The sequence below is a fragment of the Hyla sarda genome, chromosome 9, assembly GCF_029499605.1.
Source record: "Hyla sarda isolate aHylSar1 chromosome 9, aHylSar1.hap1, whole genome shotgun sequence".
Lineage (NCBI taxonomy): Eukaryota > Metazoa > Chordata > Amphibia > Anura > Hylidae > Hyla > Hyla sarda.
The window spans coordinates 174594131-174613008 of record NC_079197.1 but is presented as its reverse complement, the minus strand read 5'-3'; the positions used below and the strand labels follow the sequence as shown (position 1 = coordinate 174613008).

The 18878-nt window shown below is 49.4% G+C and overlaps 1 protein-coding gene across 1 annotated transcript; it reads right to left on the bottom strand.

Annotated features, from left to right (window-relative positions):
- Nucleotides 1–575: 575 nt before the first annotated feature.
- PPP5C (protein phosphatase 5 catalytic subunit) lies at nucleotides 576–17836 on the bottom strand. Its single transcript, XM_056538613.1, has 13 exons — nucleotides 17627–17836; nucleotides 16193–16434; nucleotides 14933–15080; nucleotides 11845–11966; nucleotides 10149–10214; nucleotides 9983–10081; nucleotides 9761–9866; nucleotides 7784–7926; nucleotides 7594–7681; nucleotides 7339–7379; nucleotides 6798–6976; nucleotides 4636–4717; nucleotides 576–995 (listed from the first exon to the last, which is right to left on the bottom strand). Exons 1-13 carry the CDS (start codon nucleotides 17799–17801, stop codon nucleotides 933–935), a joined length of 1554 nt encoding a protein of 517 aa, XP_056394588.1. The 5' UTR covers nucleotides 17802–17836; the 3' UTR covers nucleotides 576–932.
- Nucleotides 17837–18878: the final 1042 nt, after the last annotated feature.

Here is an 18878-nt window from a genome sequence, read left to right as displayed (position 1 = left end):
CTATAGAGATCTGGATCCATCTGATCAGGACATGTTTCTCTATAGAGATCTGGATCCATCTGACCAGGACATGTTTCTCCACTGACCTGATGACCTGGCCTTGTTCCAAGTCGCTTAGATCACTGGATTTTCCTATCTAATATGGATTTACCATGATATTGGTCCACAGAAAACTGATCACTGAGTAAGGCCAGGTTCACACTTAGGAAGCTCTGGACGCTGCTAGGACCACACATTGTTATTCCCATAGATGTCTGTGGAGGGTATTCTGCCGGAACAAGTTGATTCTTTTGGCGGCAGAATTGATCATGTTCTGTAATGTGCACTGGGCAGCACAATTCCATTACCAGCAATTGGATTCTGCTGCACTGGAATTCTATGGTGTGAACCCGACCTTATGCTGCACTCCTGGGTAACCGGTCTTATCTGTGCCAATATTAATTAATTACTACTGATCATAATAAGTGGGAGGAGCCACGTGTGGGCAGACTGTTTAGCTCCTTTGTTTTTATGTAAATTACCCCCACGTTGATGAGCATCACATGATCTGATCTGTATACGGACACAAGGTCGGCTGTGGTGTAATCAGAACCTTTATTAGAAGCAAAGTAATTACAGACAGCGCAGGGGGCGGGGCATGGAGGAGACACAGGATATGCAGGAGGGGAGGGGCAGCAGGATTATTGTGCGTTTTGTAGCTTACACGGCCCCCCCACACACGCACACACAGTCACACATCGCACACAGACAACACGCGCCCCACTCTCCCCCCCACCGCTCGTCTTCTCTTATACAGTAATAAAAATATTCCTCTTGTTTCTTTATTGCCCCCCTCAGGCTCCGGAAGGAACTGGGGCAAATACTGGGAGAGCCCCTATGACTCTCCGCCTGGGGGGCAGCTGCTCAGATACACGGACTCAGCGGGGTCCTCCTCACATCATTCCCAGCTGGAGCAGCGAGTTGGCGTACATCATGGGCTTTACATTGGGGTGCGGCTGTGGAGAGAGGCGCGGGGTACAGTTACTGGATGTATGAATGGGGGGGCTTAGGCCCTGTTCACACCTCACAGCTGATTATTACTGGGTATAATGCAGCCCGAGCGCAAGTGTGAACAGCTCCTAATACAGATCAAATAATGATCATTACAAAAGGCAAATGTACAGACTATGGCATATACCGAGGGAAGCAAGACACTACTGTATATACCGAGGAGAACAAGACACTACTGTATATACCGAGGGGAGCAAGACACTACTGTATATACCGAGGGGAGCAAGACACTACTGTATATACCGAGGGGAGCAAGACACTACAGTATATACCGAGGGGAGCAAGACACTACTGTATATACCGAGGGGAGCAAGACACTACTGTATATACCGAGGGGAGCAAGACACTACTGTATATACCGAGGGGAGCAAGACACTACTGTATATACCGAGGGGAGCAAGACACTACTGTATATACCGAGGGGAGCAAGACACTACTGTATATACCGAGGGGAGCAAGACACTACTGTATATACCGAGGGGAGCAAGACACTACTGTATATACCGAGGAGAACAAGACACTACTGTATATACCAAGAACAAGACACTACTGTATATACCAAGAACAAGACACTACTGTATATACCGAGGGGAGCAAGACACTACTGTATATACCGAGGGGAGCAAGACACTACTGTATATACCGAGGGGAGCAAGACACTACTGTATATACCGAGGGGAGCAAGACACTACTGTATATACCGAGGGGAGCAAGACACTACTGTATATACCGAGGAGAACAAGACACTACTGTATATACCGAGGAGAACAAGACACTACTGTATATACCGAGGAGAACAAGACACTACTGTATATACCGAGGGGAACAAGACACTACTGTATATACCGAGGGGAGCAAGACACTACTGTATATACCGAGGGGAGCAAGACACTACTGTATATACCGAGGGGAGCAAGACACTACTGTATATACCGAGGGGAGCAAGACACTACTGCATATACCGAGGGGAGCAAGACACTACTGTATATACCGAGGGGAGCAAGACACTACTGTATATACCGAGGAGAACAAGACACTACTGTATATACCCAGGAGAACAAGACTACTGTATATACCGAGGAGAACAAGACACTACTGTATATACCGAGGGGAGCAAGACACTACTGTATATACCGAGGGGAGCAAGACACTACTGTATATACCGAGGGGAGCAAGACACTACTGCATATACCGAGGGGAGCAAGACACTACTGTATACACCGAGGGGAACAAGACACTACTGTATACACCGAGGGGAACGAGACACTACTGTATATACCGAGGAGAACAAGACACTACTGTATATACCGAGGAGAACAAGACACTACTGCATATACCGAGGAGAACAAGACACTACTGTATATACCGAGGGGAGCAAGACACTACTGTATATACCGAGGGGAGCAAGACACTACTGTATATACCGAGGGGAACAAGACACTACTGTATATACCGAGGGGAACAAGACACTACTGTGTATACCGGGGAGAACAAGACACTACTGTATATACCGAGGAGAACAAGACACTACTGTATATACCGAGGAGAACAAGACACTACTGTATATACCGAGGAGAACAAGACACTACTGTATATACCGAGGGGAACAAGACACTATTGTATATACCGAGGGGAACAAGACACTACTGTATATACCGAGGGGAGCAAGACACTACTGTATATACCGAGGGGAGCAAGACACTACTGTATATACCGAGGAGAACAAGACACTACTGTATATACCGAGGAGAACAAGACACTACTGTATATACCGAGGAGAACAAGACACTACTGTATATACCGAGGGGAGCAAGACACTACTGTATATACCGAGGGGAGCAAGACACTACTGTATATACCGAGGGGAGCAAGACACTACAGTATATACCGAGGGGAGCAAGACACTACTGTATATACCGAGGAGAACAAGACACTACTGTATATACCGAGGGGAACAAGACACTACTGTATACACCGAGGGGAACAAGACACTACTGTATATACCGAGGAGAACAAGACACTACTGTATATACCGAGGAGAACAAGACACTACTGTATATACCGAGGGGAACAAAACACTACTGTATATACCGAGGGGAGCAAGACACTACTGTATATACCGAGGAGAACAAGACACTACTGTATATACCGAGGAGAACAAGACACTACTGTATATACCGAGGAGAACAAGACACTACTGTATATACCGAGGAGAACAAAACACTACTGTATATACCGAGGAGAACAAGACACTACTGTATATACCGAGGGGAACAAGACACTACTGTATATACCGAGGAGAACAAGACACTACTGTATATACCGAGGGGAGCAAGACACTACTGTATATACCGAGGGGAGCAAGACACTACTGTATATACCGAGGGGAGCAAGACACTACTGTATATACCGAGGGGAGCAAGACACTACTGTATATACCGAGGAGAACAAGACACTACTGTATATACCGAGGGGAACAAGACACTACTGTATATACCGAGGGGAACAAGACACTACAGTATATACCGAGGGGAACAAGACACTACAGTATATACCGAGGGGAGCAAGACACTACTGTATATACCGAGGGGAGCAAGACACTACTGTATATACCGAGGGGAGCAAGACACTACTGTATATACCGAGGAGACCAAGACACTACTGTATATACCGAGGGGAACAAGACACTACTGTATATACCGAGGAGAACAAGACACTACAGTATATACCGAGGGGAACAAGACACTACTGTATATACCGAGGGGAACAAGACACTACTGTATATACCGAGGGGAACAAGACACTACTGTATATACCGAGGAGAACAAGACACTACTGTATATACCGAGGAGAACAAGACACTACTGTATATACCGAGGAGAACAAGACACTACTGTATATACCGAGGGGAACAAGACACTACTGTATATACCGAGGGGAACAAGACACTACTGTATATACCGAGGGGAACAAGACACTACTGTATATACCGAGGGGAACAAGACACTACTGTATATACCGAGGGGAGCAAGACACTACTGTATATACCGAGGAGAACAAGACACTACTGTATATACCGAGGAGAACAAGACACTACTGTATATACCGAGGAGAACAAGACACTACTGTATATACCGAGGAGAACAAGACACTACTGTATATACCGAGGGGAACAAGACACTACTGTATATACCGAGGGGAGCAAGACACTACTGTATATACCGAGGAGAACAAGACACTACTGTATATACCGAGGGGAACAAGACACTACTGTATATACCGAGGGGAACAAGACACTACTGTATATACCGAGGAGAACAAGACACTACTGTATATACCGAGGGGAACAAGACACTACTGTATATACCGAGGGGAGCAAGACACTACTGTATATACCGAGGGGAACAAGACACTACTGTATATACCGAGGAGAACAAGACACTACTGTATATACCGAGGGGAGCAAGACACTACTGTATATACCGAGGGGAACAAGACACTACTGTATATACCGAGGAGAACAAGACACTACTGTATATACCGAGGGGAACAAGACACTACTGTATATACTATTGATGCACTTACCACAGCATCAAACTGGTGGAACTTGGGCTTTAAATCTTTGCCGTTCAGATGTATGTACGCTCCTTTATTACCCATCTGGTCACTGTGGGGAGAAAAAAAAGTGTCAGAAATTAACCACTTAAGGACATTCGATCAGTGCGCCAATTCTGCAGGAAGCCATGGCAGCCTGAAGCAATGGAGCGCCGATAACACTGATCAATGCTGAACAATGGCACGGCACTGTTCAGTACATACAATCTAAAGATTCCAAGTAAGTCTCCTATGGGAAGTAAAACAAGCGTGCAAAATGTAAACATAAATGTTAATAAATGGGAATTAACCCCTTCCCAAATAAAAGTTTAATTCACCCCCTTTTCCCCTTTTAATAATTCCTGCGTCTTTAAGGGGTTAAAGGGGCACTCTGCTGACAACATCTTATCCAAAGAATAGGGGATATGATGTTAGATCGCGGGGGTCCCGCTGCTGGGGACTTCTGCGATCTCCGCTGTGGCACTTCTGTCATTCGGTGCATGGAGCCAACTCCGCTCCGTGCCCGATTAATGCCGATGCCGGCTGCCACGCCCCCCTCCATTCACATCTATGGGAGGAGGCGTGACGGGTATGTACTTGCATGAATGGAGGGGGCGTTGCATGACATCACGAACGCGTAAGCTGCAAGCGTCTGTGTTCCGGACGTCCGGAGATAAGGGGTCCCCAGCGGCGGGACTCCCGCAATGTAACCTCTTATCCCCTATCCTTTGGATAGGGGATAAGATGTTTTCAGTGCAGTACCCCTTTAACCCCTTAACGACGCAGGACATAAATGTACGTCCTGGTGAGGCGGTACTTAACGCACCAGGACGTACATTTACGTCCTATGCATAACCGCGAGCATCGGAGCAATGCCCGCGTCATGCACGGCAGGTCCCGGCTGTTGATCGCAGCCAGGGACCCTCCCGTAATGGTGCGGATGTCCACCATTAACCCATCAGATGCCGTGATCAATGCTGATCACGGCATCTGCAGCATTGCGGTACTTTGAATGGATGATCGGATCGCCCGCAGCGCTGCCGCGGCAATCCGATCATCCAGCACGGCAGACAGAGGTCCCCTCACCTGCCTCCGCTGCCTTCCACGGGTCTTCTGCTCTGGTCTGCGATCGAGCAGAAGATGACCGATAACACTGATCAGTGCTATGCCCTATACATAGCACTGACCAGTATTAGCAATCGAATGATTGCTATAGTCGCCAATGGGGACTATTTAAGTGTAAAAGTAAAAAATGAACAGTAAGAAAAATTTTAAAACCCCCCTCCCCCAATAAAAACGTAAATTGTCCCATTTCCCCTATATCACCACCAAAAAGTGTAAAAAAAAAAAAGTTATATACATATTTGGTATCGCCACGTGCGTAAATATCTGAACTATTAAAATAAAATGTTAATGATACCGTACGGTGAACGGCGTGAACGTAATAAAAAAAAAAGTCAAAAATAGCTGCTTTTTTATAACATTTTATTCTCCCAAAAAAAATTTTATAAAAAAAGTATAAAAAGTTTTATAAAAGCAAATATGGTATTAATAAAAAGTACAGATCACGGCGCAAAAAAATGAGCCCTCACACCGCCACTTATACGGAAAACTGAAAAGTTATAGGTCTTCAAAATAGGGGGATTTTAAACGTACTAATTTGGTGAAACAGTTTGAGATTTTTTTTTAAGCGCAACAGTAATAGAAAAGTGTATAATCATGGGTATCATTTTAATCGTATTGACCCAAAGAATAAAGAACACACGTCATTTTTACCGTAAATTGTACGGCGTGAAAACGAAACCTTCAAAATTTCCCCACACAAATAGTATTTTTTTGGTTGTGCCGTACATATTATGGTAAAGTGAGTGATGTCATTACAAAGGACAACTGCTCGCGCAAAAAACGAAAACGTAAAAATAAAATTGTCCGAGTCCTTAAATACATAAAGGGGGAGATTTATCAAAACCTGTGTAGAGGAAGAGCGGTGCAGTTGCCCACGGCAACCAATCAGATCGCTTCTTTCATTTTTTACAGGTCTCTTCAAAAATGAAAGCAGCGATCTGATTGGTTCTTATGGGCAACTGCACCTCTCTTCCTCTACACAGGTTTTGATAAATCTCCCCCAAAGGAGACGACCGCTGTATAATTACCAGTAGTTTGGAGCGGAGAACACGGTCACGCAGAGGCCATTGTGGGTCACTTCATAGCCTTCGGCCTTCACCTCGTGACTGCGGATAATGTAATCGAGACTGTTCTCCTCCAAGAACTTGCGGGTGACATCTGGGCCGAACTGACAGCTCACACCCCGTTTACTGGGGGATCGCCCATCCTGTGGGCAGAGAAGGGGGGAGGCCGGGTGGTATAGTGAGAAGTAGAGATGAGCGAACTTACAGTAAATTCGATTCGTCACGAACTTCTCGGCTCGGCAGTTGATGGCTTTTCCTGCGTAAATTAGTTCAGCTTTAAGGTGCTCCGGTGGGCTGGAAAAGGTGGATACAGTCCTAGGAAAGAGTCTCCTAGGACTTTATCCACCTTTTCCAGCCCACCGAAGCACCGGAAAGCTGAACTAATTTACGCAGGATAAGTCATCAACTGCCGAGCCGAGAAGTTCGTGACGAATCGAATTTACTCTAGTGAGAAGGATAGGGAAAGATGGGGCATGGTGCAGAGCAACGTCAGGGATTACCATACCTGTGGCTGAGGATCGGACCACAGAAGGTCGCACATTGGTCCTGAAGAAGAAACAAAAAGAATCACAATCTAGAACAGTATTTCCGAACCAGGGTGCCGCCAGCTGCTGCAAAACTACAACTCCCAGCATGCCCGGACAGCCGTTGGCTGTCCGGGCATGCTGGGAGTTGTAGTTTTGTAACAGCTGGAGGCACACTGGTTGGCAAACACTGGCCTAGACCTCTGGCAGAGATCATGTGACTTTAAAGAACCCACCTGAGTCAGGCGGCTGCCGGTTCCGTTCGATATTCCGAATCTGATCCAAGGTGACGCCGTCCTCCGAGAAGAGTCCCCCGTGCATGATCTGAGGAGAGGGGGGGGGGGGGGGGGCATATGGGTTGAGTTTCACGTAAACCAGGGGCCTGTAGGGTATAAGACATCGGCAGCGGAAATATAAGGGTCTCACCAGGACGCGCTGATTGATGCACATTGACAGCGGCAGCCACTGGAAAACCTCGCTGAACAGCTGGAACATCTGGTTCGAGTATTTGGCCTTCACCTCTCCCTCAAAGCCATACATTTGGTTCATTGTGTCAGTCTCATGGTTTCCTGTTAAAAGGAAAGTGACACCCCATTACAGAAAAGTATTCAACCCCCCCAACAGATGTCTCCAGTTCATATATGCACTCACTATTCTGCTGGTGAGGTCACTGTGTACATACATTACATTACTTATCCTGTACTGATCCTGAGTTATATCCTGTATTATACTCCAGAGCTGTACTCACTATTCTGCTGGTGGGGTCACTGTGTACATACATTACATTACTTATCCTGTACTGATCCTGAGTTATATCCTGTATTATACCCCAGAGCTGTACTCACTATTCTGCTGGTGAGGTCACTGTGTACATATATTACATTACTTATCCTGTTCTGATCCTGAGTTATATCCTGTATTATACTCCAGAGCTGTACTCACTATTCTGCTGGTGGGGTCACTGTGTACATACATTACATTACTTATCTTGTACTGATCCTGAGTTATATCCTGTATTATACTCCAGAGCTGTACTCACTATTCTGCTGGTGAGGTCACTGTGTACATACATTACATTACTTATCCTGTACTGATCCTGAGTTATATCCTGTATTATACTCCAGAGCTGTACTCACTATTCTGCTGGTGAGGTCACTGTGTACATACATTACATTACTTATCCTGTACTGATCCTGACTTATATCCTGTATTATACTCCAGAGCTGTACTCACTATTCTGCTGGTGAGGTCACTGTGTACATACATTACATTACTTATCCTGGACTGATCCTGAGTTATATCCTGTATTATACTCCAGAGCTGTACTCACTATTCTGCTGGTGAGGTCACTGTGTACATACATTACATTACTTATCCTGTACTGATCCTGAGTTATATCCTGTATTATACTCCAGAGCTGCACTCACTATTCTGCTGGTGAGGTCACTGTGTACATACATTACATTACTTATCCTGTACTGATCCTGAGTTATATCCTGTATTATACTCCAGAGCTGTACTCACTATTCTGCTGGTGGGGTCACTGTGTACATACATTACATTACTTATCTTGTACTGATCCTGAGTTATATCCTGTATTATACTCCAGAGCTGTACTCACTATTCTGCTGGTGAGGTCACTGTGTACATACATTACATTACTTATCCTGTACTGATCCTGACTTATATCCTGTATTATACTCCAGAGCTGTACTCACTATTCTGCTGGTGAGGTCACTGTGTACATACATTACATTACTTATCCTGGACTGATCCTGAGTTATATCCTGTATTATACTCCAGAGCTGTACTCACTATTCTGCTGGTGAGGTCACTGTGTACATACATTACATTACTTATCCTGTACTGATCCTGAGTTATATCCTGTATTATACTCCAGAGCTGTACTCGCTATTCTGCTGGTGAGGTCACTGTGTACATACATTACTTATCCTGTACTGATCCTGAGTTATATCCTGTATTATACTCCAGAGCTGTACTCACTATTCTGCTGGTGGGGTCACTGTGTACATACATTACATTACTTATCCTGTACTGATCCTGAGATATATCCTGTATTATACTCCAGAGCTGCACTCACTATTCTGCTGGTGAGGTCACTGTGTACATACATTACATTACTTATCCTGTACTGATCCTGAGTTATATCCTGTATTATACTCCAGAGCTGGACTCACTATTCTGCTGGTGAGGTCACTGTGTACATACATTACATTACTTATCCTGTACTGATCCTGAGTTATATCCTGTATTATACCCCAGGGCTGTACTCACTATTCTGCTGGTGAGGTCACTGTGTACATACATTACATTACTTATCCTGTACTGATCCTGAGTTATATCCTGTATTATACCCCAGGGCTGTACTCACTGAGTACCTACCGCGCAGCAGATGGAAATGTGCAGGATATAGCAGTTTGAAGCCGCAGAGCGTCACTATCACCTCCACTGAGAATGATCCGCGGTCCACAAAGTCGCCATTAAATATCTGTAGACAGGGCTCAGGCACAAACACACAGAATATGGTATCTATACTGGGAGAGGGGTGCAGAGTATTCTGGGGGCCCCATACTTGCTCTGAGGGGTCACTCAGGTAAAGGATACATATGGGTTGCTCTCGGAGGGGAGGCCATTGAGATGGAAAATGTTCATGAGGTCGTAGAATTGTCCGTGAGTGTCACCGCAGACCGTCACCTGCTGAGACTGTCAAGAAAAGAGAGCGTCAGTGAGGTAAAGATTAGCGGCACCACCACCTGCAGAGGACACTCACCTTCTCTAGAGAGATCTCCACCAGACTGGGCAGCTGCGACAGAATCTCCTTCACCTGCACAAGTATCTGGACACAAAGAGAAACCAGAGATCACATGATCAGGGTGATCAGCGGCCAACACTACAAAAGAGCAGGGTGATCAGCGGCCAACACTACAAAAGAGCAGGGTGATCAGTGGCCAACACTACAAGGGATCAGCAGCCAAAACTAAAAGGGAACAGGGAGATCAGCGCCCAACACTAAAAGGAAGCAGGGAGATCAGCAGCCAACACTACAAGGGAGTAGGGAGATCAGCAGCCAACACTACAAGAGAGCAGGGAGATCAGCAGCCAACACTACAGGGGATCAGCAGCCAACACTACAGGGGATCAGCAGCCAACACTACAGGGGAGCAGGGAGATCAGCAGCCAACACTACAGGGGAGCAGCAGCCAACACTACAGGGGATCAGCAGCCAACACTACAGGGGATCAGCAGCCAACACTACAGGGGATCAGCAGCCAACACTACAGGGGATCAGCAGCCAACACTACAGGGGATCAGCAGCCAACACTACAGGGGATCAGCAGCCAACACTACAAGAGAGCAGGGAGATCAGCAGCCAACACTACAGGGGATCAGCAGCCAACATTACAGGGGAGCAGGGAGATCAGCAGCAAACACTACAGGGGAGCAGAGAGATCAGCGGCCATCACTTCAAGAGAGCAGGGAGATCAGCGGCCATCACTACAGGGGAGCAGGGAGATCAGCGGCCATCACTAAAGGGGAACAGGGAGATCAGCGGCCAACACTACAGGGGAACAGGGAGATCAGCGGTCATCACTACAGGGGAGCAGGGAGATCAGCGGCCATCACTTCAAGAGAGCAGGGAGATCAGCGGCCATCACTACAGGGGAGCAGGGAGATCAGTGGCCATCACTACAGGGGAGCAGGGAGATCAGCGGCCAACACTACAGGGGAACAGGGAGATCAGCGGTCAACACTACAGGGGAACAGGGAGATCAGCGCCCAACACTAAAAGGGAACGGAGATCAGCGGCCATCACTACAAGATAGCAGGGAGATCAGCGGTCATCACTACAGGGGAGCAGGGAGATCAGCGGTCATCACTACAGGGGAGCAGGGAGATCAGCGGCCATCACTACAGGGGAGCAGGGAGATCAGCGGTCATCACTACAGGGGAGCAGGGAGATCAGCAGTCATCACTACAGGGGAGCAGGGAGATCAGCGGCCATCACTACAGGGGAGCAGGGAGATCAGCGGTCATCACTACAGGGGAGCAGGGAGATCAGCGGTCATCACTACAGGGGAGCAGGGAGATCAGCGGCCATCACTACAGGAGAGCAGGGGGATCAGCCGCCATCACTACAGGGGAGCAGGGAGATCAGTGGTCATCACTACAGGAGAGCAGGGAGATCAGCGGCCATCACTACAGGAGAGCAGGGAGATCAGCGGTCATCACTACAGGAGAGCAGGGAGATCAGCGGTCATCACTACAGGGGAGCAGGGAGATCAGCGGCCATCACTACAGGGGAGCAGGGAGATCAGCGGCCATCACTACAGGGGAACAGGGAGATCAGCGGTCATCACTACAGGGGAGCAGGGAGATCAGTGGCCATCACTACAGGAGAGCAGGGAGATCAGCGGCCATCACTACAGGGGAGCAGGGAGATCAGCGGCCGTCATGGAGGACATTACCTGGTAGACACATTTTCTATGAAGCTTCTTCTGGTCTTTATAAAATGTCATTAATTCCACCATAAAGTCCACAGTGACCTTTCCGTTCTGTAACTGGGGCCCCGTGTACTCGTCCTCGATGGCTGGAGGGAGAAAGCACAGAGTGAGGGGCAGTGTGGGGGGCACGTACCCACTGCTCCATGTACAGCCATGGCCATAAATGTCACCCCTGAAATATTTCTAGAAGATGAAGTATTCCTCACAGGAAAGGATTGCAGTAACACAGGTTTTGCTATACACATGTTTATTCCCTTTGTGTATTATATATATAGATCTCCTCTCCTCTGTATGTATATATATATATATATATATATATATATATATATATATATATATTGCAGTAACACATGTTTTGCTATACACAGGTTTATTCCCTTTGTGTTTATTGGAACTAAACCAAAAAAGGGAGGAAAAAAGCAAATTGGACATAATGTCACCAAACTCCAAAAATGGGCTGGACAAAATTATTGGCCCCTTTCAAAATTGTGGATTAATAAGATTGTTTCAAGCATGTGATGTCCCTTTGTACTCACCTGGGGCAAGTAACAGGTGGGGGCAATATAAAAATCACACCTGAAAGCAGATAAAAAGGAGAGAAGTTCACTTAGTCTTTGCATTGTGTGTCTGTGTGTGCCACACTAAACATGGACGACAGAAAGAGGAGAAGAGAACAGTCTGAGGACTTGAGAACCAAAATTGTGGAAAAATATCAACAATCTCAAGGTTACAAGTCCATCTCCAGAGATCTAGATTTGCCTTTGTCCACAGTGCGCGACATTATCAAGAAGTTTACAACCCATGGCCCTGTAGATAATCTCCCTGGGTGTGGACGGAAGAGAAAAAATGATGAAAGGTGTCAACGCAGGATAGTCCGGATGGTGGATAAGCAGCCCCAAACAAGTTCCAAAGATATTCAAGCCGTCCTGCAGGCTCAGGGAGCATCAGTGTCAGCGTGAACTATCCGGCGACATTTAAATGAAATGAAACGCTATGGAGGAGACCCAGGAGGACCCCACTATGGAGGAGATCCAGGAGGACCCCACTATGGAGGAGATCCAGGAGGACCCCACTATGGAGGAGACCCAGGAGGACCCCACTATGGAGGAGAACCAGGAGGACCCCACTATGGAGGAGACCCAGGAGGACCCCACTATGGAGGAGACCCAGGAGGACCCCACTATGGAGGAGACCCAGGAGGACCCCACTATGGAGGAGACCCAGGAGGACCCCACTATGGAGGAGACCTAGGAGGACCCCACTATGGAGGAGACCCAGGAGGACCCCACTATGGAGGAGACCCAGGAGGACCCCACTATGGAGGAGACCCAGGAGGACCCCACTATGGAGGAGACCCAGGAGGACCCCACTATGGAGGATACCCAGGAGGACCCCACTATGGAGGAGACCCAGGAGGACCCCACTATGGAGGAGACCCAGGAGGACCCCACTATGGAGGAGACCCAGGAGGACCCCACTATGGAGGAGACCCAGGAGGACCCCACTATGGAGGAGACCCAGGAGGACCCCACTATGGAGGAGACCCAGGAGGACCCCACTATGGAGGAGACCCAGGAGGACCCCACTATGGAGGAGACCCAGGAGGACCCCACTATGGAGGAGACCCAGGAGGACCCCACTATGGAGGAGACCCAGGAGGACCCCACTATGGAGGAGACCCAGGAGGACCCCACTATGGAGGAGACCCAGGAGGACCCCACTATGGAGGAGACCCAGGAGGACCCCACTATGGAGGAGACCCAGGAGGACCCCACTATGGAGGAGACCCAGGAGGACCCCACTATGGAGGAGACCCAGGAGGACCCCACTATGGAGGAGACCCAGGAGGACCCCACTATGGAGGAGACCCAGGAGGACCCCACTATGGAGGAGACCCAGGAGGACCCCACTATGGAGGAGACCCAGGAGGACCCCACTATGGAGGAGACCTAGGAACTTGAGTAACCAAAATCCTCAAGGTGTAAGAAGCTTATTGATGGTTATAGGAAGACACTGATTTCAGTTATTTTTTCCATAGGGCGTGCAACCAAATATTAAGTTAAGGGGCCAATAATTTTGTCCAGACCATTTTTGGAGTTTGGTGACATTATGTCCAATTTGCTTTTTTTCCTCCCTTTTTTTGGTTTAGTTCCAATACACACAAAGGGAATAAACATGTGTATAGCAAAACCTGTGTTACTGCAATCCTTTTCTGTGAGAAATACTTCATTTTCTAGAAACATTTCAGGGGGGACAACATGTACCCACTGCTCCATGTATAGAGAACAGCCTCTGCTATGTGTGTATGTACTTACTACTCCACTTGCGGAGAGCAGCCCCTGCAGCTCTCACTGTCCCGCCCCCTGCAGCTCTCACTGTCCCGCCCCCTGCAGCTCTCACTGTCCCGCCCCCTGCAGCTCTCACTGTCCCGCCCCCTGCAGCTCTCACTGTCCCGCCCCCTGCAGCTCTCACTGTCCCGCCCCTGCAGCTCTCACTGTCCCGCCCCCTGCAGCTCTCACTGTCCCGCCCCCTGCAGCTCTCACTGTCCCGCCCCCTGCAGCTCTCACTGTCCCGCCCCCAGCAGCTCTCACTGGCCCGCCCCCAGCAGCTCTCACTGGCCCGCCCCCTGCAGCTCTCACTGGCCCGCCCCCTGCAGCTCTCACTGGCCCGCCCCCTGCAGCTCTCACTGGCCCGCCCCCTGCAGCTCTCACTGGCCCGCCCCCTGCAGCTCTCACTGGCCCGCCCCCTGCAGCTCTCACTGGCCCGCCCCCTGCAGCTCTCACTGGCCCGCCCCCTGCAGCTCTCACTGGCCCGCCCCCTGCAGCTCTCACTGGCCCGCCCCCTGCAGCTCTCACTGGCCCGCCCCTGCAGCTCTCACTGGCCCGCCCCTGCAGCTCTCACTGTCCCGCCCCTGCAGCTCTCACTGGCCCGCCCCTGCAGCTCTCACTGTCCCGCCCCTGCAGCTCTCACTGGCCCACCCCTGCAGCTCTCACTGTCCCGCCCCTGCAGCACTCATTGCCCTGCCCCCTCACTGTCTCCACATATCACTCACTCATTCCCTCTATGTCCAGAGAATCGACCACCGAGCGGTTGTGTTGGTCGGAGGCGATCGCTCGCTCAAACGCTTTCTGTCGCACCATCTTACTGCACTCCTGGAACTTCATCTGAGCGTCCTTATCATGAGGCCGGACCTTCACCACCTGTGGGCGAGAAGAGAGACGGGTGAGACCAAGGACAGGGGTGGACGAGAGACAGGAAGTGTCTCAGGAAGGGGTGACAAGAGACAGGGAGGGAGGGACAACAGGCAGGGGGTGGGGTCTGGAGGAGACAACAGGCAGGGGGTGGGGTCTGGAGGAGACAACAGGCAGGGGGTGGGGTCTGGAGGAGACAACAGGCAGGGGGTGGGGTCTGGAGGAGACAACAGGCAGGGGGTGGGGTCTGGAGGAGACAACAGGCAGGGGGTGGGGTCTGGAGGAGACAACAGGCAGGGGTGGGGTCTGGAGGAGACAACAGGCAGGGGGTGGGGTCTGAAGGAGACAAAAGGCAGGGGGAGAGGTTTGGGAGACAACAAGAAGGAGGAGGGGTCTGGAGGAGACAAAAGATGGGAGGGGTCTGGGGCAGACAACAGGTGGGAGGGGTCTGGGGCAGACAACAGGCAAAAGGAGACAACAGTCAAGGGGAGGGGTCTGAAGGAGACAACAGTCAAGGGGAGGGGTCTGAAGGAGACAACAGTCAAGGGGAGGGGTCTGAAGGAGACAACAGTCAAGGGGAGGGGTCTGAAGGAGACAACAGGTGGGAGGGGTCTGGGGGAAGACAACAGGTGGGAGGGGTCTGGGGGCAGACAACCGGTGGGAGGGGTCTGGGGGCAGACAACAGGCGGGAGGGGTCTGAAGGAGACAACAGGCAAGGGGAGGGGTCTGAAGGAGACAACAGGCAAGGGGAGGGGTCTGAAGGAGACAACAGGCAAGGGGAGGGGTCTGAAGGAGACAACAGGCAAGGGGAGGGGTCTGAAGGAGACAACAGGCAAGGGGAGGGGTCTGAAGGAGACAACAGGCAAGGGGAGGGGTCTGAAGGAGACAACAGGCAAGGGGAGGGGTCTGAAGGAGACAACAGGCAAGGGGAGGGGTCTGAAGGAGACAACAGGCAAGGGGAGGGGTCTGAAGGAGACAACAGGCAAGGGGAGGGGTCTGAAGGAGACAACAGGCAAGGGGAGGGGTCTGAAGGAGACAACAGGCAAGGGGAGGGGTCTGAAGGAGACAACAGGCAAGGGGAGGGGTCTGAAGGAGACAACAGGCAAGGGGAGGGGTCTGACCGTCTCGTAGTCTTTCAGTGCTGCCTTCAGCTTCCCGAGTGCCATGTTGCTGGCCGCCCGCCTGTAGTAGCCTTTTATGTATTTGGCATCGAGCTGGATGGCGCGGGAGGCGTCGGCCAGGGCATAACCGTAACACTCGGTACGGAGATACGCCAGGCTGCGGTTTCCATAGTAAATTGCATTGTTTGGGCTGAGGGCGATGGCCTGGGTGTAATACTGTACGGCCCGGTCATAGTCCTTCACTGTAGGGAAACAGAGGACAGCCAATCAGTGATGAGCTCCGCCCACATACTAAACCTACTCACAGGGAGCTGGGACTTGTAGTACACTGGATATAAGGTGACAGGAGATGCTGGGACTTGTAGTACACTGGATATAAGGTGACAGGAGATGCTGGGACTTGTAGTACACTGGATATAAGGTGACAGGAGATGCTGGGACTTGTAGTACACTGGATATAAGGTGACAGGAGATGCTGGGACTTGTAGTACACTGGATATAAGGTGACAGGAGATGCTGGGACTTGTAGTACACTGGATATAAGGTGACAGGAGATCCTGGGACTTGTAGTACACTGGATATAAGGTGACAGGAGATCCTGGGACTTGTAGTACACTGGATATAAGGTGACAGGAGATGCTGGGACTTGTAGTACACTGGATATAAGGTGACAGGAGATGCTGGGACTTGTAGTACACTGGATATAAGGTGACAGGAGATGCTGGGACTTGTAGTACACTGGATATAAGGTGACAGGAGATCCTGGGACTTGTAGTACACTGGATATAAGGTGACAGGAGATCCTGGGACTTGTAGTACACTGGATATAAGGTGGCAGGAGATGCTGGGACTTGTAGTACACTGGATATAAGGTGACGGGAGATGCTGGGACTTGTAGTACACTGGATATATGGTGACAGAGGTTCTGGGACTTGTAGTACACTGGATATACGGTGACAGGAGATGCTGGGACTTGTAGTACACAGGATATAAGGTGACAGGAGATGCTGGGACTTGTAGTACACTGGATATAAGGTGACAGGAGATGCTGGGACTTGTAGTACAATGGATATAAGGTGACAGGAGATGTTGGGACTTGTAGTACAATGGATATAAGGTGACAGGAGATGCTGGGACTTGTAGTACACTGGATATAAGGTGACAGGAGATGCTGGGACTTGTAGTACACTGGATATAAGGTGACAGGAGATGCTGGGACTTGTAGTACACTGGATATAAGGTGACAGGAGATGCTGGGACTTGTAGTACACTGGATATAAGGTGACAGGAGATGCTGGGACTTGTAGTACCCTAGATGTATGGTGACAGGTTCTGGGACTTGCAGTACACCGTATATAAGATGTCCTCGGTAACTATACAGATTTGGCCTCGCTGGACCCCACATGAGGAGCCCGGGCTCTGTGACGTCATTACCCCGGAAGTACTCGTTCGCCTGCTCCTTCAGCTCCTCCGCCGTCATCTCCCCGCCGCCGCCGTCCTCTCCTCCTCCGGTCTCCGCCGCCCGCTCTCCCTCAGCCATCTTCCCGCTGCCGGTCACCGACAATGCGTCACCAAGAGAGCGACACAGTGCGACATCCGGCGACCACATTGGGAATGGCAGCCGAAAGCGGAACACGTGACTGTAGCGCCATCTTGTGGTTGTCCGGCAGCCATGCTACGAGTGGCGAGTTAGACAAGGGGTCGCCATGTTGTGGATGGCTGCAGAGCTGTTCATCAGTGTCGACTCTCTATAATAACCTCAGTATACAACTCGTATAATAATTCCAGTATAGAGTCGGTATAATTATATTAATCTAATCATACAACCCTAAAATAATCCTATCATATAATCTTTATCATAACCTCATCACTATACATTATTTATAATCATCCCATTATATAATACATGATATGATCTCATCATATACTCCTATGAAGTCTAATTGTTTATAGAGTCTGGTGTATGGAGTCCAGTTGTTGTAGAGTCTGGTGTATGGAGTCCAGCTGTTGTAGAGTCTGGTGTATGGAGTCCAGCTGTTGTAGAGTCTGGTGTATGGAGTCCAGCTGTTGTAGAGTCTGGTGTATGGAGTCCAGCTGTTGTGGTCTGGTGTATGGAGTCCAACTGTAGTACAGTCTGGTGTATGGAGTCCAGCTGTTGTTGTCTGGTGTATGGAGTCCAGCTGTTGTAGAGTCTGGTGTACGGAGTCCGGCTATTGTAGTCTGGTGTATGGAGTTCAGCTGTTGTGGTCTGGTGTAGGAGGTCCAGCTTTTGTAGAGTCTGGTGTATGGAGCCCAGCTGTTGTAGAGTCTGGTGTATGGAGTCCAGTTGTTGTAGAGTCTGGTGTATGGAGTCCAGCTGTTGTAGAGTCTGGTGTATGGAGTCCAGCTGTTGTAGAGTCTGGTGTATGGAGTCCAGCTGTTGTGGTCTAGTGTATGGAGTCCAGCTGTTATAGAGTCTGATGTATGGAGTTCAGCTGTTGTAGTCTGGTGTATGGAGTCCAGCTGTTGTAGAGTCTGGTGTATGTAGTCCAGCTGTTGTAGAATCTGGTGTATGGAGTCCAGCTGTTGTAGAGTCTGGTGTATGGAGTCCATCTGTTGTAGAGTCTGGTGTACGGAGTCCAGCTGTTGTAGAGTCTGATGTATGTAGTCCAGCTTTTGCAGAGTCTAGTGTATGGAGTCCAGCTGT

What these genes read in the sequence shown, in the direction of transcription:
- PPP5C (XM_056538613.1), bottom strand. Translation starts at nt 17,801, where the DNA reads ATGTGGTCGCCGGATGTCGCACTGTGTCGCTCTCTTGGTGACGCATTG. An exon ending in ATAGAAAATGTGTCTACCAG is followed by an intron (nt 10,215 to 11,844) that starts GTAATGTCCTCC and finishes CTTTGTGTCCAG; the next exon opens with ATACTTGTGCAGGTGAAGGA. An exon ending in TGGAGATCTCTCTAGAGAAG is followed by an intron (nt 10,082 to 10,148) that starts GTGAGTGTCCTC and finishes TTTTCTTGACAG; the next exon opens with TCTCAGCAGGTGACGGTCTG.